General features: G+C 41.3%; 1 protein-coding gene and 1 non-coding gene across 2 annotated transcripts in view; both read right to left on the bottom strand.

Moving 5' to 3' along the window:
- Utrn (utrophin) overlaps positions 1–23,716 on the bottom strand; it is a 522,813-nt gene that overhangs the window by 119,540 nt on the left and 379,557 nt on the right. The window contains exon 54 of the mRNA XM_023712207.1: positions 2,000–2,129. Within this exon, the coding sequence (XP_023567975.1) occupies positions 2,000–2,129 (130 nt within the window). The remainder of the gene's footprint in view (positions 1–1,999; positions 2,130–23,716) is intronic.
- LOC111816004 lies at positions 9,958–10,063 on the bottom strand. Its single transcript, XR_002820559.1, has one exon. It is a non-coding gene; the product is annotated as a U6 spliceosomal RNA (small nuclear RNA).

Below are 23,716 nucleotides of genomic sequence, written 5' to 3'. Positions count from 1 at the left end.
GAGGAGAGGAGGGGAAGGGAGGGGAGGGGAGGGGAGGGGAGGAGCATTATTATGAGAAGACAGATCCAAAATCAGCCAGGGAAGTAGGCAGTTACACCGATTACAAAATTATAAAATAGTAGGGAAAAAACAGGATTGAAAACCCAGGGGAGCTACAATTACACAGACGTTTAAATAGCATGCTAGTGCCAAGAATTACCCTTCAGTAAGTGCTGGAAAGTTGATGAAAACATGTACTCAGGAGAGGAACGTGATTATGATGTTATGGCAAGGCCCACTCATCACCAAGAACGGGCTGAAGTGCAGAGACTAGATGAGCAAATGCCGCGCTGCACACGGGAGAAGGCAAGCTGTAGTGGGAAGAGTGCTACCAAACCCAGCAAGCAATTCTAGCTAAAACTTTTCCCAAACTCTGGACAAAAGGCTGAGAGTCTGGAAATGAAAGTACAGCGTGGGACACATACAGGTGTATGTTGTGCGCTTCTGTGTGTACACAGGCCTAGACAAGGCACACGCACCGGAACTACTCCTAGGTGCCCCAAAATGGTAGACACTCGAGTTCCTTCTAGAAACCACTTTATATTTGCATACAACCTACATACACCCTCATATACACTTTAAATCACCTCTAGATTGCTTATTACACACGATGCAATGCAAGGCCTATGTAAATACTTGTAATACTGTATTGTCCCAGGAACAATGCCAGGAAAAACATTTTGTACATGTTCTGTACAGATGAACACGTTTTCATTTCTTTCTTCCAAATCATCTCAGTCCACGGTCACTGGAACCCAGGCACAGAGAAGCCAAAGAAATGAAGGGCCAACCGTGCTGAGAAGGGATAATTCTTCCAAGATATAAAGACCAGTTCTGGGTGAGCTGCAGACCACAAGGTTTGGTGAAAATGGGAGACCTGTCAACGACTTAAACTCCCAGCAGGATGCCTGGGGACACAGCAACACTATTATCAGGAAATGAAAAGTGAAGTGAGAAAAGGCCTACGTGTGTACGTGTGTGCGTGCGTGTGTGCGCATGCAGTACACGTACAACCCACAAGACTAGATTCAAAGACTCCAGTAAATCAGGAACTTGGTGGGAAATCTATTGGACTGAAAATTCCTCCCAGGAGGAGGCCCCAGAGCCCAAGGGCTCCTGGCCCAGCGTCCGGGCAGCGCTAGCAGAGCTGTGTGGGCGCTCCCGGCTCTGCTGCCCTGACGAGTGGCAGGTCCCTGGGATCTGCACTGCTGGACAGAGAACAGGGCACTCTTTCAGGGTGGCTTTTGCTGTGTGACAGGAAGGATGCAAAAGTGTTTAGAACTGCATTCCTCAAATACACCAGGATGCTTTTATTGTCAACAGTAAAAAAAATAATCATCATCATGATAGAGCTACATATTGGTGCCAAAACTTATTACAAATTGTCTCTTGAATTTACAAAATGATACGTATTTGGCATTGCAATGCTCCTGATTCAATTGTAAGCAAAGATGTCTAAGTACTACTGGTTATTTTTAAGTTAAATGCTCTTATCTGCTTGTAAAAACAGTGTTATGCTGTCTTTGTAAACAGAAGTTTAAAAAAAAATCTTACTCTCTATAAATTGAAATATTTCTACATTTACCCCTGCATATTAATAATTTATTTCACCTGCACTTATGTATTAACTAACTTCTTAATGTATATATACATTTTTATATAGTACAGAAATATACTATTTTATTTCTTTAAAAAGTTATTCTTGTAGTTACAGTATGTTTTTTACAAAAGTTCATTTTTCCTGAGGTTTATTTGCTTTTAAATAATGACATCAAAGTATACCATAATTTTATTTCCTAATTTTAAGGATCTAGGCATTTAATGAATCACGAGACACTTGAAGAACTACTTAGAAGGCAAGTCTTCAGTATCAGACTTTGGATGGTGTAAGGACAGTTCCTAGGAGGGTTTCAGTCTCCTCAAGTGTATTTTTATGATGCATTAAAAAAACCAGTCTCACCTGTTTTGGATTGCAGGTTTCTCCGCGGCTCTTCGGGGGCCTCAATTGGCTGATCAGCCAGGAAAACACGAGCCTGGTCTACAGCATTCAGGACAGAGTATTCTTTCTCCTTTAACTCACGTCTCAGTGCCTTTGCAAAAAGAAGGAAAAGTTGAATTTAAGCTCATGTGTTCAGTGAGTGAAGGGACATCTTCAGCAAGCCCTCCTCTGACCATTCCTGTCAAGGGAATGATTAATAGCCAGCTCTTAAGCGACGCTGTAAGTGAAAATGTAGATTATTCACAGAAAAATGATGAAAAATATGAATAAAAGAAAAAAGTGGCTCCTGTAGAAATTAAACATTAAAGAAGAAAGAAGAAAGGAAATAAAAGAAAGAAGGAAGGAAATTTTAAAATATGCATGCAGAGAAATTGCTACAGTGCATTTGAACTTAAACAAAATGTACTTTTAGAGTTCCCACTACTGTCAGATTGCTGAAGTACAATAGTTTGTTCCAAGACACTTTGTTCTTATAAGACTGACAAAAAAATTGCATCCAATGGTACTGAAGAAGGTAATTTCACAGGCAGAAATGAGATCTTCAGAAGTATTTTACACTCTTTGGAATACATTAAGAAAAAAATTAAGAGAAATTAAAGTACGTGAAATCAAGACTAAACCAAAGTGAACACATAAAAGAAAAGCTCCGATTATCCTGAAATATGCTCTCTCTCTCCTGCTGAGGCAATTACTATTTTTCTCTTGTCAGTTTTTTCATACAAATCTATGACTCTCAGAACAGCTTGTCTTTAGAATATTTATTCATTGAAGTAGGGCTAAACTTTTACCTCTCCTCCTATAAAATGTTTGATGATTAAGACACTAATCGGCTTGAGTTTGAAAATAAAACATTTTCAGGAACTTTTTCAAGATATGAGTGAATGAAGATTTTTCTTGCATTATTTTAACATTGTAGCTAAATCAAAATTATTTATATTGTTACATTTATATTAATTTATATAAATATACATATCCACATCAGCAGTTCTAATACTTCATTTTTAGTGTATTTCCTTGGAAACGCACCACACAAACTGTTTGATCTGTAATTCTCTAAAATACTACACTCCAGTCTTTCAGTTTCAGTGTCACCTTTCCTTCTGAACATGATTAACTTTCTATAGCATTTGACTTAACTATGTTGAGATGACAGGCCCTTTGCAGGCTAAATCCTCATCTTCACACTCAAGAAAATAAAAGAATCTAGAAATACGAGAATATGCAGAAGAACACTAGTGTGAAGTGCAAGAGACAGGTGGAGACAGGTGCGACACACCAGCAAGGAGTAGCGAGAGGAGAATGACAGGGTGCTATTCTACATGATAAATATGGCAAACATGACAGTATCCGACTTCTGAATGATGGGCAACGATGGCCTTGATAAAAAAAAAATGCAAGAGAATAAAAGTAAGCAAAATCATCCACAACCCAAGTGATAAATGTTGGATACTGTATAGACTGAAGTCCCCAGACATGGTGACTGTCCTTTCTAGCATCTCTAAAATGAAGGATGACGTAGGAGCTGCCCCAGGTCAGCACAATCTCTAGATCAATGCATGACACCAAGGAGCAGTGTGTGACTGTGCCTCTCCTGCTCCTGCTTACGAAACACAGCTTGTGAGGCTCCAGGTGCGACACTGACATTTAAAGTTTCTGATATATGCGGCTGGGTATATTTGTGTCTTGGGCCTGATCCTTAACAGTGCAAAGCTAAAAACTAAAAATAAAATTTCTTTTTTAAAATTAATTTTATTAAGAAAGAAACAGCAATGAGACAGTTTCAAAACAAGTTAGCAGGACAGTTTCAATAATTAATACATTGTACATTGTTATCTTCTTAGTGGTTATCCATAGTACAAGATATCCTGTCCAAACACTATTAGTACAAATATTTCTTCTCATTGAACTAAGAGAAAGTAGCTATATATCTATGCTATTTTGTATATACAGATATATATTTTTTCACTACAAAAAGGTCCTTCATTTATATCCCCCTTTTTTGTTTAGTTTTGTCAGAGATGGGTATTCCACTGCCATTCAAATATTGTAGGTGCATGAATTCAGCAAAATAATCCAAATTTCTGATATATGGGAATTGAAGAGACATAAGGCGTAAAATAAACTGAAAAAGTTTATTTTTAAACCCAGAAATATATACACACATTTATAGGTCTTGAGGAAATTATTTTAACTAAGATCATTGCATTGTCAGAAAAAGACGCTCTAACACCCCTACTATTCATTTCCAAGACCACCTGGACATATAAAATAATAATACTGAAGAAAACCAGGTTGCTTTGAAAAAAAAAAAAAAAGTAGCTATGAAAAACAATAGGTATTACACCAAAGCTATTATTTTCTTATTTTGATGGTCAAGGGTAAACCAAAACCTAAGCAGTGTGGAGCAATGAAGACTCCTAAAATGATACACGGGGCGGCACTAGAGTTTTTTCCTGGGAGGGGAAGTACCAGGAATTTGCCCACGTAAATGCAAGCTGGTTGAGTGAAGGCAGGAGTGTTAGAACACCACCTCTTGCTCCGGCTTATCCAATGGGAAAGAACCCACACGCAGCACTTAAAGAGACTTAGCACAAAAGAGAAAAGAGAAAACACTCCTAGGTAATGAAGCGGAAGGACACTCAACACTGGGAGGCAATGAAACATAAAGGAATAGAAACTGGAGAACAGCAGATACGGTGGAGGCGCTGAGGATGGAGGATATACTCAGGGAGCATGCGTTTCACAGGGCGAGGCCAGAAGATACTGGGTTCACAGAACCTCCATGGTACACGGTTGCTGACTGGAAGCTCCAGGTTACTAAGAGTCCACTAAGAAGGCATTGGAGGGAGATGTAGGAGTGATGAGAAGAAAAGAGATTTGTCCCGAGGTTGTTTTTAGAATTTCAAAATGCCAAATGGAAATACATATTTGTCTATAGGAAGGATATCTGGAAAAATAAACTGTCGATCCTCCTTATGCCGGAATTCTGTCAGTTTAATTCAGATGCTCTCACAAAGCAACAACTCCCTCCTCTCCCCAGATAATCCTGTCACAGCCTCCCTTTCTCCCTTGAAAGCCTCCTGGCCGAGCCCCTCCCTTTCGCCCTGGTCAAGGTAGGCTTCACCCATCCTCACCCTGATTCTCCGTTCTATTATTCTGCTTAACTATCTCTGTATTTCCCAGGCACTCAGCAAGGTAGGTACCCAGTTGTCCTGATTGTTTATTCTGTGTCTTTCCCAGATCCAAGCTCTAGGGACTTTTTCTGGTCTTTTCTTTGCAGTAAACACAATATCTAGTTCAAAGCTACGTCTGGTACCAGCAAAGCCTTTGGGGGTGGGGGACTCCAAAATGCTTCCTGGCAGAGGTGGGGTCTTAACAGAGACAACAGGGCTCTCCCACCAGAGGAAACAAGACAACACTCGCAGGGAAGGAGGGGAAATCCCAGGGTACACACTGGGCAACTTGGCACCTGGAAGCGCCAGTAGCTGAGGCTCACGACGCAGGCAGAGACCAGATCAGAAAGGCCATGGCTTGGTCCATAATGGGCGATGTGAAGCCACAGTGGGGCTGGGCCATCACTGCCCGGTCAACCAGTTGTTTCATAAGAAACAAGTCTGATGCTGAGAAAGCCCCACAGGACTACTTTGCTCCCTGACTCCAGAACTTCATAAAACAACATTCTCTGAACAGCCCCCTGCTGGGCAGTACCTCCCGGACTCTGGAGATGCCAACCCAGGGAGGCACAGGGCGTAGCCAAGGCAGATCCAGACCGTACTAAGTCAGGAGAAAGACCAGGGAGGGCTCTGGCCCTAAGGTCAACTCACCATCCAATGTCCTAGAAAACTGCAAACATCAAGTATCTGTTCATGCTCAGCCTCACAAATTCAGTTTTGTTGTTCAATTTGTCCTATTTCAATGATACTTAATTGCATGTTAAAAACGGATTTATCTTTCAACAGCATTACACATAGTATCACTGTGCCGCCCTTCGCCTCTCATTTAGACATAAAAGAGAGACTGCATTTTCCAGCCACCTGTGAACACTAATGATAAGGTAATTAGGCTCCAGTGGGCTGTTTTGTACACAAAGCTACAAAGTGGCACTCAGTCTTAAACTTTAATATCACATGACTTGCATATGGGCTATCTTTAATGAGTATAACATAATCTAATTGGAATTTTTCTATTTTAATTACTTAATATTTTCATCAAAAACAGTTCTATTTCAAGATAATAACAAGCAGCGAGAAGGATGTGGAGAAACTGGGACCCTCCTGCATGCACTGCGGGTGGGAATATTAAACGGTGAGGCCAACTGCAAAGTAATTTGGTGGTTCCTCGAAATGTTAAACACGGGGTTCCTCTGTGAATTGGCAAATCTGTCCCAGGGTATACACAGAAGAAAGCTGAAAATACCTATCCACATAAAACATGTACGTGAACATTAATAACATTATATATAATAGCCAAAACATGGGCAAAACCCAAATGTCCATCCACTGGTAAATAGACAGAAAAAATGCGGTCTAGATGCAAAGTGGAATCTCTGTCAGCAGGGAAAGTGGAAGGCATTCTGATACAACACAGACGACTCCTAAGAACACACCCAGTGAAGGAAGCCACACCCCGAAGCCAGCAGTATGGGACTCCATTACTATGAAATGCCCCGCAACCGGAGTGTACACTGAGAGGAAAACAGTGGTTGGGTAGACAGGGGCATCTGGGAAATGGAAAGCGAGTGCTCATGGGTGTGGGCATCCACTTGGGGAAATGGCAATGTTCAAAGTGAGTAACAAGGAGGACTCCCAAGTCTACAAGCCACAGCACGCACTTCAGAGCGCTGCATGCTGCAGGTGAGTAACTGCTCAGCTGAGGGATTCCTTTTCCTTTATTGGCAGCACTGAGGACTGGGCCCAGGCCCCCTCACTAAGGTACAGCTCAACCCCTTCTTATGAATTTGAGACAGGGTCTAAGTCACTACTTTGCCCAGGTTGAAATCGAGCTTGCAAACTTCCTGTCTCAACCTCTCAGAGTGCTGGGAGTCTAGGTGTTTGCCAATCTTTCCGGCTTTTTAAAGCTGTTTTTTAATGTTAAAAATGTTTTTCTATTATACAAAGAAGGGGAAACAATCCTCAAAATAGTCTGAGTAGCCTTTTGTTTTTTTTAAATTTTTTGTCCCCATACATTTGCAAAGTAATAAGCCTCCTCCATGTAGGAGATAACTCAGCAATAAGAGGCCTCTTCCTGCTCAGCCTCCTCTAAAACAGCTTGTCTTGAGATATATGAATAAAAACAATAGTAAAAAAAAAAAAAAAACATTGGAAACAATACAGAATTTCACTAAATCAAATGACAGGAATTCAACAATGGATGCTATATTGCATATTGCTGTCTTCAAATTAGTTGCTCAGATAACCAGATCTAGAAGCATGCAAAACTGGCCCAAAAAATTATAAAAATTTAAAAAGGAGGAAAAAAAAAAGCATTAACAGCTCTTTTCAATAGACCAACAAAAATCAGCAGTACAATTATCCATGCTACCCTGTGTGTGTGGAGATATATATATATATAGAAAGATATATAGATTACATACTTTTCCCTTCTTTCTTTGCTCCTTTCCCTCATCCCCATTGTTCCTTCCCTTTGAACAGATTCTTTCCCGTTCACAGGATCCACTGTACCTTTCAGATTTTATTTACTCTTTCAGGTTCTAACACCAGGGACACAATATGATGTCTACAGTGCGGGTCTGGGTTACTTCACTCGTGAGCACAGTCTCCAATTGCAATTGCATCACACCCCTCCATGGAGCTGTGAGTACATACTGGCTAAGGCTCTGGTCTCAATCATTTGAAATCCCCTCTAGTGCCTGCACAGACAAATTGAGAAAGCACTTAATGCATGCTTGGGAAAAACAAACAAAGGAAGGAATGTTTTCAGAATTAGAGACAACTAGGTACAATTCCAAGCATAGCATAGCAAAGGGCAGAAAACACACAAAACCTGTTCACCATCAATTAAAATACCTAAAAGACTCCAGTTAGGTCTGGATTATTGTAACTATCTACCTAGCAAACTACTTGTAATACTGTTTTGACATAGTTTTCTTCTATTATCTGTCACCTAGATGAATTATTTCAGTCCCGTTTTGGTATTTGTTACTAGCAAATATTCTTTTCTCTCCCTAAACATGAAACTTTCTTCACAGTGGGGATGCTCTGGATTCCTCCCCTTTTCCCACACCATAACTCATGAAAAAATTCTAGAGGGCGCTACTTCAAAACTAAAGCCAGTCCTTAGAACTAATGTATCACTGTATGTATCAGTCATGTATGAAACATAGCTACATGTATCACTGTCATGTATCAAACATAGCTGAAATGTAATGACTCAAAACCACTGATTTTTCATGATCCAGTGGCCTGGCAAATTGATCGATTCTTCTGCTGCCGCCACCTGGGATACTCCTGAGGCTGACAACTTCTAAGTCTGGAAAGATGGTGTCCTCTGTATGGCTGAAATCACGGCTGTCTCCTCCGTGGAGCCACTGCTCTCTCGTTAAGTACAGTGTCTGTTGACCAGCAGGCGGGACTGGTTTTCTTCAAGTCTCAGTGGTTACTGCTCCCACTGGATCACCCGTACTGGATTAAACAGCTCTGTTCAATACAACTCTCCACAACCACAGAAAAGTTCCAAAATGATCCGATCCAGCAGGGTACTATGATTACATGTGGTTATTTGATACCTGATGGGTCGGCAGCACAACTCAGAAACTTAATTTTAAATGCCTTCTAATTGTCATTTCAATTAAAATCTAAGGCTAAGGATAACAATGAGGACAGTGTTGCTCTCGAGTCTGCACATCATCTCTGTCACATTCTACTTCTTGAAGCGAACTGGAAGGTAAGCATGGACAATGGAGAAACACATCCTATTGATAAGGGGAGCCACAGTGTACCTCTGCCCAGGAGTCTGGGTCCAAGAAGGCATGATTCATTATTATAAAAATGTATGCAGGATAAGAGAAAGGAGATGGATTAGGGTTGGTAAGGAAGACATCTCAAAGACAGTGGGGGAAAAAAAAGACCTAAAGAATGAGAGGGCCCTGCCTTTGAGAATATTTACCCAAGAGGCACTCCAGGGAGAATGAACAGAAAGTGTGGAAAGACACAGGCATATCTAAGCTTGTCCAGCTTGGAGGGTGGTGCTGTGAGAGCTGAGGGGGTGAAGGGTAAGGGTCACCACTTTCATAAAATTGTTTTCATGCTGAAACCTATAGGGGAAGTCTTTGTAGTTGGCTGGAGAGGCACCCAATGGCTATCCTATTGGCTTCTTAAAGACATCTGGCTATGTTGCTACTCAAGGTTTGGATGTTGAGCTAACCTTATGCTCGAGTGACAGCCAGTTACAAAGTCATGTGGCTGTGTTTGCTACGGTTCAGACATGGCTACCCCAGAAAGCCTCTTACTGAAATTTAGTTGCCAGTGTAGCAGGGCTTGGAGATGAAGTCCCACCTAATGGGATGCATTCTCACGAGGGCCAGCTGCTGCAAAGCAGTCAGCTCCTTTGCCTCCTCTCTCATACATACACACATTTTCATGGCTTTCTGCTTCTTTGAGCTACCATAGGCTGGGGCCCCATCAGATGTAGCAGCCACCTAATTTTCACTTCCGTGGTTCTAGCATTTTATACCATATCACTTCAGAAATTACCAGTCTTGAGTACTCCTGAATAGCAACAGAAATTGGGCCAGGACACTGTTCTACCAAATGGCTCTGAAGCCCCTCACTCATTCTTCCCCATGACAAACGTGTAAGATCAAGTTTTGGCTACAAACAGTAGACCGCTATCAGAGCCAATGAGAAGAAAGATGTAAAGCACTTTCCAAGGGAAGACAGATACCGTATTCTTTTTTTTTTTTTAATATGGAATGCTTCATAATTTGCATGTTATCCTTGCACAGGGGCCATGCTAATCTTCTCTGTATTGTTCCAATTTTAGTATATGTGCTGCTGGAGTGAGCACAATACTGTATTTGTTTTAATTGGCATGCTCTGAGGTGTTCAATGGAAAGGGTCATAATCCCAGACACCCCAAGCATCAAAAATGATAAATGAAAAAAAAGTAATTATTTCACGTCAAAAAGAAAGCCTTTCTCCTATGCTAAGGGAGCTACAATTCCAGTCCACATAGGAGTCTAAAGAAGAGAAGAGAATAAATAATGCCAGCCTGGCCTAAGTGCCAGAAATCTCAGAGAGATATGAGTAGGGCCCTGGGGCCTCCGGTATGCACAAATACGCAAAGCAGGAAGGGAAATCAAGCTCCCCAAAACATCTCAAACACATGGGAACTGTGTGTTGCAAAAGAAGCGAAAGTTAAGGTAGTAAGGGAAAGGCAATTCAAGAAGCCAGGAAAAAATAGCCTAGCCCATAGTTTGGGGGGCTTTTTTTTTGCTTTGATTTCTATTTTTGCTTTGTTTCCCATTATGGACCTTATATAATCCCACCTCAGCTAAGTGCTACCCTGGAATGTCATATGAAAAATTGATTGTAAATATCACAATTTAGGTACTAATCTTACAGTTTTCTTTCTTTCATTTGTCCTTCCTTCCTTCTATCCAGCATGCCAATTTTTAAATTGTAATGTAATACAAATACTTAGATTATTATATTAATATATTCTTAATATTAATAAAGAAAGTATTAAAAGCACTTATTTCTGTGAGCCCCCCCTTATCAGTCCACTTTTCCTTATTCCATCTCCCCAACTCTCTCAAACCCAGCTCTTGGGGCCTGTTGCTTTCTAGTGTCAGCAACAGGATAACTACAGCTTATGCAACTCTAACTGCACACAGAAATGCCCAAATATCCCTCAGTGGTCTGGGAACACTTCTGCCCCTATTCCGTAACCTAGCAGGGAGGCCAGAGGAGTAGGGGATAAGGAGGTATAAAGTGAGAGGCATGGCTTAGGACAGAACCACTCTAAGCCAATCAGCTTCCCTGCATTCCTGTGATGAGCAGGGCACCACCCAGGGCACCAGCTCTGCTCTGCCAAATAAATAGCAGTGATATTAGTCATTCCAGGCAGTGCCAACATGGATAGAACCCTGCAAACCTCTCCATAGGAAAGCAGGGCCGGGGAACACCGGAGAGAGAAGGGAAATCCCTGCTATTCCTTGGTGTACTGAATGAGGGATCCATCACACTGGACTGAAATAAGGGCAGAAATGCCCAAGAGGGTGGGCACGCACAGAATCCCAGCTCCCCTCCCCTGCTCCTCCACCAACAGCACTGCCTTCTCCCTTCAGTCTGAAGTCCTGACCCAGGCACATGTCTGCCTAGCTGCAAAGTGTTCCAGGACACATTGTTCAACTTTTTAGATGGCATGTTATTAAAACTGTAGGCAAAGAAGATCCTGTCATTCCTGCCAGTAACTTCAGTGGCTTTTGTCATACAAAGAATACATGCTATTCTTCCACTCAAGACCTGCGCCCACTCTGCTTTTCCGCAGCATCTGCTAATACACTAATTTCTAGCTTTAAAGTCTCAATTTTGTTCACAGAATAAGCCTAACTTCCAGATTCATGGCCTTTGCAATTGGCTTTGGTCCATATCTTCAATGGCAAACCTTCACTAGATTTCAGCACGCAGAACATATTTTGGATAGACGGATGGATGGATGGATGGATGGATGGATGGATGGATGGATGGAGAAGTGAAGAAGCTGACACAAAAGAAAATGTGGGACCACAGGAGGCTTACGTAGAATGGAACTGAAGAAGGAAAACTCCTGGGAAATGGAAATAATTAAAATAAAGTGGCTCCATGAAAGAAAGCAGCACAAAACATGATTCTAAGTAGGAATGGAGGGTAGGAGTCGCTTTCTGTTACTCCTTCTTGGAAGAAATGATTTCTCAAGACACAGCATCCAGTGCTTTCTTAGCCATCTCACGGACCATCTTGGTGAAAGACACATCTGCAAGGGTCACCCTTCCTGACCCTTTAGGGATGCCTCAGCACTGGGGCTATTGAGATCCTCCCCCCATTGTTCACCTTATGGAAGCTTCCTAGCTTCCATAAGGTGAACAATGGTCTTCTACCACATGCTCCTGCCATGATGTGCTGGGCCACCACAGCAACAGTGTCAAGGAATCATGAACCAAACCTCTAAAAGCGAGCCAAACCTTTTTACTTTATATGTTTCTTATCTCTGGCATTTTGTTACAATAACAGAAAGTTGACTTGTGTAGGAAAGCTTGAATCATTTTCCCTGTAGGTTAGCATAATTTAATACCAAATCATTTGGACTTTAGATGTCTTCCAAAGATCAAAAGGTAGAGACTTGTGGTACTATTGGGAGGTAGTGGACCCTTAAAGAGGTGGGATCTAGTTAGGTCACTGAGGGCACAGCACTGAACTGAATAGTAGGATCACTATCCCATCCTCTTCCTCTACATCCTGACCCCTGTGAGGTGAGCAGCTCTGTTCCACCACATATTCCCACCACGATGCTCTGCCTTGCCATGGGCCTCCAAGTGACACAGAAAGCCAACGTGGACTGAAATCCCTGCAACCATCGCTAAAATAGATTTTTCTTCTTTCTCAGTTGATTACCTCAGGTATTTTGTCACAGCCCTGGAAAACTAACACATCAGCCTTTCATTAGGATGAACCAAACTTCTTGAATTTAATTCTTCTAAGGGATAAATCTTTATGAAAAAATAGACATACGCGATCCTCCAAGGGTAAGCTAAAACATTTAGCAAGTAAAAAACTATGTTGCAAGTAACATGCATCACTGTAGATTCTTAGAAAGCAAATAAATAGTTGTCATGCCTTTTTAGAACCAACTGGCTCTAGAACAGAACAATAAACCAAATCTCTGGGTCAAACATGGTCAGCTAGATCATGTGATTGTACATGATTTGATACGAATAACAAATTTCTCCAAGCTGTGAGTTGACAAAACTGTAGATAACTTGTCCTCTATCCTACGCATAACTAAATCAATCCTAGCCAACCAATTCCTCCCCTCTTTGACAGGAAAGAAGCCTGAGGCTAGCATCTAATACACTGAATCTGCTTTTAAGATTTCTCCACTACCACAGAGAACCTGTATTTCAATGCTCATAATACAAGGCCCAACAAAAAAGAGACAAATACAAGACACCATCGGCAAAGAGGCCAGGAAGCTCTACTTTCACAGGTTGCCAGAGACGGAACACTGGTTCAGCGACAGTAGGTTGACAATACGCCAAGAGCCCTCGCTACAGTCACACTGTGTGAAATAAGACTCTCACCTCTGCGGGTACATCCCAGGAAAACAAGGCAGGAAACGCTGCAAGCCCAAATGTGTTCATCACAACACTCTATGATTTCTATAAATTGAAAGCAACTGAAAATACCCCACACCTGGGAAATATTTAGGCTGACTATGGTGCAGCCACGCTCGGAGGACTGTAGCTGAGAACTTGCTGTGATAAAGACCACAGGGCTGTGTGAAGGCACAGGCACGGTGTAAGGCTGACATGAAAGACACAGGAGAAGGACTGTGCTCCCTATAAAAGCTCAAGTGTGAATATATGCAAAGCGTAAATAAAGCAAAAGCAACAGGGCTGGGTTACAGTAGTAAAATTATGGCCAGTACTTTTGTTCATTTTTAAAAATCTGTGATATATCATCACAATTAAAAACTATACTTTAAAAAATAATAATATCTAACAGAATACAGCCCATTATCCGCTGAAGGGATCACTATTTTCTTTTTCTTTTTAAACAGATCAAACCCAGGGACACTCTGCCACTGTCACGCCTTCATTCAGTCAGATTTCCAGCCCTTTTATCTTATTTTTTAAATTTTGAGACAGGATCTAAGTAAGTTGCCTGGGCTAACTCCAAACTTGCAATCTTCCTGTGTCTGCTTTCAGAGCAGCCAGGATTATAAGTGCACATCAGCACATTCAACTGCTTCTTTTTAAAACGTAATTGTAGGGGCTGGGGAGATAGCTCAGTAGAATAAGCGCTTGTCTGGCAAGCATGGGGTCCTGAGTTCAATCCCTGGTACCGCAATAAATAAATAAATAAATAAATAAATAAATAAATCGTAATTGTAAAATTAATCTTTCTTTTTATTAATTTTTAGTTGAAAACTGAAAATGTGTGCATTTCATTTTACATAACATGTTGCTCTGAAATATGCATACATTGTGTGGGTTATCTCATATGCTCATGATTTTTTGTGTAAGAACATTTAGAATATATTCTTTCAGCAATTTTCAAGAATACAATACATTGTTCTTAATTTTCACCATCTTGCAAAAATACAGCTCTGAACAAATTATTATTTTTAACGAACTACATTATTAGTATTTACAAATGTGTTTCGAAGGGCTACTTTTTACACTCATGATAATCGTGAAGCTTTCCCCTTAGTTACTTCAATGACCTCTGAGGCTCACGTCGTTTATAAAATGCAATGAATAATGACAAATAAGTGATTCCACACCTTTGAGTTACTTTCTGCTAGAAATCTTAACTCAGGTCAAATTCAAGTAGAGAGAGGTACAGCATGAGGGGGGTTTATTAGCATTTGGCACAGAAGGGGAAAATGCGAAGTGGTATTTCAGAAGTTATCTTAATTTCCCAACTGAATTGAACAATCTAAGCAACATCAAGCCAGGAAAAAGGTAACTTCTTCACTGACTACAATGTTAGAACTATAATTGCATTAATAGTTTTTCTTACCTTTCGGTTATTTTACTTTATTTTTATGTATTTATTAATTTTAGGGAAGGTTTTATAGGATGTTCAGGGTCTTACTACTAGATTGGACTTGTAGTCATCCAATTGTTTACAGCCTCCCAAGTGCTGGGATTACAGGCACGGGCCACCACACCCAGTCTCAATTGCTGTCTCAGCATGCCTCCGGGGCAGGGCCAGCACTGCAGGCCCAGGGATCAAACCCCCAGCCCCTGTGCCTGCTTGCAGGCACTTTAATCTGCTGAGCTATTTGGCTGGCCCCATTTCAACTATTTCAAATAAGCACAATTATCTCTATATCAGAGTAAAATATCATTGCTTATACTCATGAGCACACTATAACCTTTACTAAACATTCAGCTATTTAAAGGAGAAATATTTTCTAAATGTTGTATTCATTAGACTATAAACAAGTGAGAAGACATATTCACTTTGGGATATTTTACTAAGTGAACATTCAGTGAGTATTTATAAAATGCCTAGAGTCTGAGGTGTGGACAACAAGGCAATGAAAAAGGAGTACGTTCTGATAGAAGATGATCAATGTTTGACACAAGAAGAAAGTGGAACTGCTTAGAGAGATGAAGGTGGTTGCAGCTCTGTAGAGCAACCAGGGCTGGCTCCGCTGGGAAGAAGGCTTAGAGCAAGCGTGGGGCGGACATGAAGGGATTCGCCAGGCGCACACCAAGGAAAGAGCCTCGAGGCCCTGGACAGTGTGAAACCACAGCAAGGGACAGCATGGCTGACACCAGCACGTAACAGAAAGCAGCAGGTGTAACGGAGAGATGTGCGCAGGACCTTTGGGAGATCCTGAGAACCGAGGCTGTTCAGAGAAGGGAAGCCACTGCAGAGACTGATTTAATTCAGTGGGGACTCGATGGATGCTATGCTGAGAATATGAGCCTGACGCGTGCTCAGGGTGCGGATCAAGGTTCTGTATTTTGAATAAAGAACTAAGAGACTTTCTAAAGGCCTGGATATGAGGGCAAGACAGGATGGAAGGTTGTCATGATTTTACCTAATCAACTAAAATGTTATTCCTACCAACAGAAACAGGGAAGTCTGGGTAGAACAGGTCTGAAGGGCCAGCTCAGGAGTTCAGCCACAGGAAGTGACTCCCAAAAAGCAGTGGCGTATCCATATTTGGAAGAGGTTGCCTTACATAAAGACAGAGTCTAAGTCTGGAAGAGAATGAGAGAAAGCGTGTGGCACACTCTGACCCTGGAACATCCCAATTTTAGAAGAAGGGAGAGAAAAGTAGACTGAGATGTTTCAATCCATAAGATAAAGTTAGGGCAGTGTGACATCCTCAATGTAAAGAGATAGAGCAGAGGAAGTTAAAAGTCACCAGAAAAGCTAAGGACTGAAGGTGGGCCATGGACTAAAGTCCAGCCAACATGACCAGACACATGGCAAGTTACAAGCACAGGACACAACCCACAGCAGGCTTCAGCTCGGCCCACCTGAGACACACAAGATGCTTCAAGTACAGAGCCTTTCATTTCTGTAACTGTTGTTTTACCAGTTCCCCAGCACACACGTGAATGTTCTAGACACATGCAGGCAGGGCCCCCGGGTGCAGACATGGTGCCGCTGCACATGACGCCCAAGAAGCCGCACCCAAAGCAGAACAGAGTAGAGCCACCACTGCTCCAGGAGGCCTCTAGCTTTTAAAATTTCAAAGAGACTCTTAACTGCTTTTTGGGGAATAAAACAGAAAAAAATAAATGATACAAGCATAAGGAGAATCGGCTAGAATGCGATTTACTTTTTTCCCAACTTCCTTGTGATGCTACATCAGCAGATATGGATCCGAAGTCATTATAGTATGACAGCAAAAAAGGGCAGCGGAGTCATTAAATTTGATAGCACTAATAAAACTACATGAAGAAAGAAAAGGAAAACAGGCTTATTTTATTGGTATGCAGACAAAATGTTTTGTAAAATCTCCTTCATAGTGCCATAAAAGTTTTGGTTAATGTCCCTAGATGAACAGTTAACAAATTCCTTTGGTTCTGCCTCACTAACCTCAGAAATAATGCCCAAATCTGAACACTAACTGTGAATGCTTCCACCAAGACAAGAACCTTACAGCTTCTTGCAGTAACAAAACAGCCTTCCTTTCGACCCTCTAAGATACAAGCACACAAATGCATCCCTTCCTCGAGGAAATGTACGCAGCACCTTGCGAAATCAAGCACGATGCTAGAGGCTGCCCTCATGAGCTCCTCCTCCTTCAGCTCACTCTAAGGATAACAAGAAGGGAGGTGTGCGTGTGCACCCTCTTGTTCCGTGACATGCTCCAAGATGTGCACTGGCTAATCTGAGGCATTTGCTCACCCAGGAGTTTAGACGACACTCATCCATGACATCTGACTTATACCAAATTCTCTTCAGCTCAAGGGCTTCTTACACTGAGGACTGTCCACCAATCTGCTCAGCACAAATGGGCATGCTTCACCCACATCTTCATGGACGCTTGACCAATGCCATGTACTACAGGGCTTTCCACATCTACTGAAGTTACCTGTTGTCAGACCTGCCCCTGCTGCTAAGAATAAACTTGGTGACAGCGAAAATCATCATACTACCTGACGCATGCCCAGTACCTAGCAAAGCACACAGCAATCCAGAAGATTCTTGAGTATAAATGAACAGTGAGATAAAAGACATTGTCTTGGGTCAAATGAGGGCTATGCCAATTGGCTTCATGGGCCGCTGCCCGGTGGTTACTTTCCAAGGATGACAGCAACTGGGCTCCCTGGTCACCATCTAAACACAGATATTCCATCACCTTTGGGGGTGAGGTTCAGCTCTAACTATCAGGCATAGGGCAGGAGCCCAGGCGCAACAAGCAGGTGGTTGGTGCAGGTAGGAGCTGCTGTTACTGGACTGCATAAAGGCAACAGCTTTCTAAAGATGTGTGTATTTGGTCAGAAGGAAGATAACTAAGATGGATGGCAAGAATCAGAGAACTTGGAAATTAATGTTTTAAAATTTTAGATGAAGGCCAGTTTCCCACCATAGGCAAACTTGTAACACAGCAAGACCTCAAAATTAACAGGTTTGTGTGCAGGTTCTCGGATTATTTTAATAGGTGAAAAAGCTCTGCACATACCCCCCCACACACACACACACGCTAAATTTAGCGATAAGGTGTTGTTTTAAAGATAACATTAGACAATTTCTGACACTGCCAGTCAAGCGGAAGACACAATACTATTATGGGCTACTGGACTCTTTTGGAATATTTTGCTGAGTTTACACCCCTATAATATTCAAATAACAGAACTTTACAAAAAAAAGGGTGTACAGATGAATGTCCATTTTGTATCTGTGTATTCAAAGTGGTTAGGATAGATATATAGTTACATTCTCTTAATGAATAGAGGGATTTGTTCTACTGGTGTTTGTAAATAGGATATCATGTCCGCATCTTGTACAGCAATTAACCACTAGGAAGAATGTATGCAATGTGTTAATTATTGAAACTGTTCTACCGATTTGATTTGAAACTGTCTCATTGCTATTTGTTTATCAATAAAATTACTGGGAAAAAATAAAGATAATGTTAGAATTGGCTATTGCAATGCATCTTGGCAATCCAGTTAAAGCCTACATGTCCTAGCTCATATAAGAAGGCCTGAATATCAGGGACTTAACTAAGTTATGAAAAGCACAGAGGAGCCCTCTGGGAGAGAACACACATGAAAGAAAGTATACCTGAAATGTGAACTTTCATTATTTTTGGTGATTTGGTTTTTTAAAACCAATATGCATCTTTTTTAATCAAAGAAAGGGTGTGAAAACCGTCACTACAGATTTCAACACTTATATTGCAATGGAAATAAATGGCGAGTGCGGCACCCACACCCCCATCCAGGCTTACGAGAACCTGGCTGAAGTAAAGCACAGTGTTACATATTTAATATTTAGTTTTTACTTTATATAGCTTATTAGAATGTGTGTGTGTGTGTGTGTGTGTGTAGAGTTCACAACTTTTGTACAGAACACAACCTAGCACCTTCCCTCCTCCCATTCCCTTCCCTCCTTCCCTCTCTCTCTGATCCTCTTCCCCTTTGAGGAAGATCTATCTCCCTACTTCTTATTACCCAGATTGTATTTTGCTCCTTATTTTTACTTTGAGTTTCTCCTCTCATAGAAATTGTGTGCTATTTAAGCTTCTGTGTTTGATTTATTGCATGTAACACTACGGTCTCAAGGTGCATCCATTTTCCTATAAATGACTCAAGCTTATCCTTCTTCATGCCTGAGTAGTACTCCACTGTGTCAAATGCCACCTTCAAACACTGATGGATATCTAATGGACATATAGTCTGCTCCCAACATTTAGCTACTGTGAAGGGTGCTGCTATAGTTATAGGTATGCAGGCCAGCAAGGTAACTCAATGGACTAAGCACCTGCTTAGGCAAGCACGGGGACTGGGGTTTGATCCCTGGTACCACGTGCCACACCGGCCCTACCCCCGAGTGCACTAAGCTGGCCATTGAGACCATGCCTGTAATTCCAGTGCTGGGGAGGCTGAAAACAGGAGGATCACTACGAGTTCAAGCTGTATAGTAAGAACCTGCAACAACCAAATACATAAAAAAAAAAAAAAAACCCACCGGTATGCATGTACCACTGTAGTAAGATGTTTATTCATGTTAGCGCTAGCATGTTACATATACAATTATAGGTGATTTGTAAATAAGTGTTGACTGATAGTCTAAATTCTTGACAACAATCTATGTATACACGATCTCACTTTCTAAAAACCTCTAAAATAAATCTACAAATTTTATTTAATAGAAGGGAATATTCGGGCCAGCCAAATAGCTCAGTGGATTAAAGCGCCTGCAAGCACGCACAGGGGCTAGGGGTTCGATCCCCAGGCCTGTTGTGCTGGCCCCACCTCCAGGGCGTGCTGAGGTGGCTAGTGAGACTGGGCGTGGTGGTGTGCACCTGTAAACCCAGCTGAAAACAGGCAGATCACTCCTACTCCAATCTAGCAGTGAGACCCTGAACCCCCTGTAGATCCTTCCCTAAAATACAGAGGAAAAAAAGAGAGAATAGAAGGGAATATTCAATTTTGCCTATTCATCTTAGAACTCATTAAAATTCCTATATAATGTAAAGTAATAACCTATTTTAACATTTGAAGGAAGTCAACACGTATGACTATACTGTTTGCCCAACTTAACATGTTAATTCGAAATAGAACTGGGATCTAGTTATGTTGAGCTAAGCTGGGCTATTAATAAGTCACTAATATAATTTTATTTAATTGAATATTTTAATAATTTTAAACAAACCAAAAATGATCTAAAATCATCAAGACACACTCTCAGCAGCTACAGGAGAAAACGTCAGTCCCCAGTCGCTCAGCACTCACTGCGCAGGGCCCCAGGCGGGCCCCAGGCCGAGCGTTTTCCTGCAGGAGCCCCAAAGCATTGTCATTATCTTAACGCTTCTTCCGATGTGTGTGTATTACTAGAGCAATCAACACACTTTTTATTATTGATGTAACTGAGAATGTGTCAATAATCTGAGTCACATTCAAGAAAGTATAAGCACCTAATTACCATCCACAATCAGCTGATATTTCATAATGTCACAGTGTCCACACCCCAGAAGGAAAGAATGGCAGTGTGTGAATTAACCACTTCCGCTTGGAGGACAGGTCTGAATGGAGCCTTTGCTTTGGGGCTTTCTTCCTTCCCTCACACATGGTGCTGCTCTAATCATACGTATGCAGGCCAGCGAGGTAACTCAATGGACTAAGCATCTGCTTAGGCAAGCACTGGTACCGGGGTTTGATCCCTGGCACCCATGCCACACTGCCCCACCCCTGAGTGCACTAAGCTGGCCACCGAGACCATGCCTATAATCCCAGTGCTGGGGAGGCTGAAAACAGCAGGTTTTTGTTTGCTTTTTGTTTTTCTGCTTTGTTTCTGCTCCACAGAATGTTGTCATGTTTTAGAAGAAAGCTATGGCATGTTCAGCTTTCTGTTTTATGTGTTACTGTAACTGCTAGATGTTTGGACAGATGCGACACTTACAGTATGGTTCTCACTGAAATCTCAGATCCCTCATGTAGAACATTCCTTTTGGACACAGCCAACAAAGCAGAATCATGGACGTTTTAGGAATCGGAATTATTAAAAGGTATCATGGAGGCACAGAGGCTAAGCCTTCCGCTCTTGGTGCGTAAGTATCAGCTTTCCTGTGTAAAGCTTTAAGGGGAAGTAGTGAGTGGACAAGTGGCATGAAGTGACTGGCCCCGCTGGGATCAAATACCAGCTGTGAAAAAGTCAGGTTGTGTTTACAGAGCTTGAGACCGTTGTATACGTGTGTACATATGTGTCCCGGTGTGCACAGGTGTGTGAACCGAAAGACTGAGAATGTCTGAGCACCTACGAGCTGCTCTAGGTGGCCAGCATGGCCGTATGCATGAGTCTGGGCTAGCTGTCTGTCAGCACAATTCCCTTTGACCATGGACAAACACTTGGCCCCAGCATAACTCATGGAAACGCGAACATAAAGTAATACATATAAATTTTGTACCGTCGTCCATAAATTATGTCAATATTCAAATGTGAACAACTTTTAAAGGTATTTAGACTTGTGGTTAAATGTTTATAATTTGCATATTAACCTTTCAAAGTTAGCTCAAGGCAACAACTTATTTCTCTGAGTGTAAGACCTACAATGATTTTGCCTTACCCTATAAATAAGCTCTAGTTAAGGTAGTCAGACAGCTACATTTAACATGCCTGTTGCAACATGACAGACATTAAACTATAAAATGACATTAATATATAATTAAATATCAAAAATATTATTTGCATTAATATTTAAAGTAAATAACAATATATGTTATAGTTAGTTATTTCTATACACTCAAGTAGGTGCCTCCGGACAAGAGGTGAACACCTACATAAACAGATGAACTCAAGACTTGCTGCTTGAATAGACCCAGAGCACAGGCCCAGCGTGTGAGTGAGAGGACCCAGGGCCCGACGGATCCCGAATAGACCCAGAGCACAGGCCCCATGTGTGAGTGACACCGCCCGGGGCCGTCAGATCCTGAATTGACCCAGAGTGCAGGCCCGGTTTGTGAATGAGGCTGCCTAGGGCCCACTGGATCCTGAATAGACCCAGAGCACTGGCCTGGCATGGAACCCTTCAGCAGAACTCCCTGCAAAGAGGCAAGAGGCAAGAACCACCCAGCTGATTCAGGAGCAGAACATCTTGCCAGAGTGACACAAAGGGTTCAACTCCAATGGTTGCAGCAGGAAGAAGTGGAGCACAGCAGCCAGATCCAAACAACACCCACCTGGAGGTATCTGAACTTCATAGATCTGGACCTGGTACTAAGGTTATAATAACTCTATCTAAGCTCTACACCAAAGGTCAGAAGACAGTGGTATACAAAAATGACAAAGAGAAGGAACAAAATGCAGTCTCAGGCCCCGAGTCCACCCAGTACAAATGTAGAAGACACTAGCATAGAGGAAACTGGAAAATCACACCCCTGAAATCTCTGAAATAACAGCTTTGGAAGTAAAGAAACAACTGCAGAAAGGTATAGAGGAAATCAGATCAGAAATAATTTCTGAACTAAAAAAATGTAGTGATAACTATAATCAAAGAAGTACTAAGTGCTTCTAAAGAATACACTGATTAAAAAATAGAGCAGAATATAAAAATGATGGAACCCCTGAATAAGCAATTTAGGAAAGAAATAGAGTGTATGAAACAGATTCAAAGTGATATACAGGAAATTAAAACCTCAATCACAAACTGGCAAAACCGTTTGAGTGAAAGTGAAAATAGACTTTCTGACCTAAAAGACACCATTGCAGCTAGTGAAAAAGAAGAGATCTCTTAAAAACAACTAGGATGCAGGAAAAAATAATTGATTACCTGCAAGACAATGCAAAGATGAACAATGTGAGACTAATAGGCATCAATGAGAAGGAAGGAGTCAATACAAATGATATAAAAAGAATATGGGCAGAAGTAATAGCAGAAAACTTCCCAAATATGGGCAACAATATGACATTCAGGTAATCAAAGCATATAGAACTCCAAATAACATCAACTCAATTAAAACCACACCCAGACATATACTAATCAAGATCACAGAAATTCAGTATAGGAACAGGATACTAAAAGCCGCTAAAGAAAAGAAACAGATCACATTTAAAGGAAAACCCATCAGAATAACAGCAGATTTCTCTTCACAAACCATCAAGTCAAGAAAAGCATAGAGCAAAGTACTTCAAGCCTTGCAAGAAAACAAATTCCAACCCAGACTGATATACCCTGCAAAACTTTCTTTCAAGTATAATGGAGAAGTGAAATACTTCCATGACAAAGAACAACTAAAGAATTTCATGATGACAAAGCCAAGCCTACACAGACAACTATATGATGTTCTAGAGAGGGACTAAAATGACCACTACTCCATGAATGAGAATGGAAAGAATCCATCAAACAGAGCAAACAAACACAGGAGAATAAGAGGTATATAATAGTAGTCTTTCAGTTATTCTTTTGTGTTTAGCAGCAAAATATTTCCATCAGCACACTTTACAATTGGACTTCTCTTCCACCCTGTGGGTCATGATTCCACCTGAGTCTATAGGGTGGATTTCAAAGAAATAGCTGTAGCTCAGTTCCACAAGTGACACCTGGCCACCAGTAACTGTCATGGTCATTATGCATGTCCACAACACATTAGAACTTTGTATGATATCGTATCCTCAAAGTGTTAGAAGTGCTGCTCATTTACTTGCCATTCCAGTATTTACCTTATGTTTTACTCCTAGTACTTCTCTGCTATCATGAAAACTTTTTCTTAGCTCAATTGTTTTTAAACATTTAATTTCTAATTAATTAGTATTTAATTTT

The sequence above is a fragment of the Octodon degus genome, unplaced genomic scaffold (assembly GCF_000260255.1).
Source record: "Octodon degus isolate 3935 unplaced genomic scaffold, OctDeg1.0 scaffold00024, whole genome shotgun sequence".
NCBI lineage: Eukaryota > Metazoa > Chordata > Mammalia > Rodentia > Octodontidae > Octodon > Octodon degus.
Note: the sequence above shows the minus strand (reverse complement) of the source record. Positions and strands in the feature narration are given on the sequence as shown.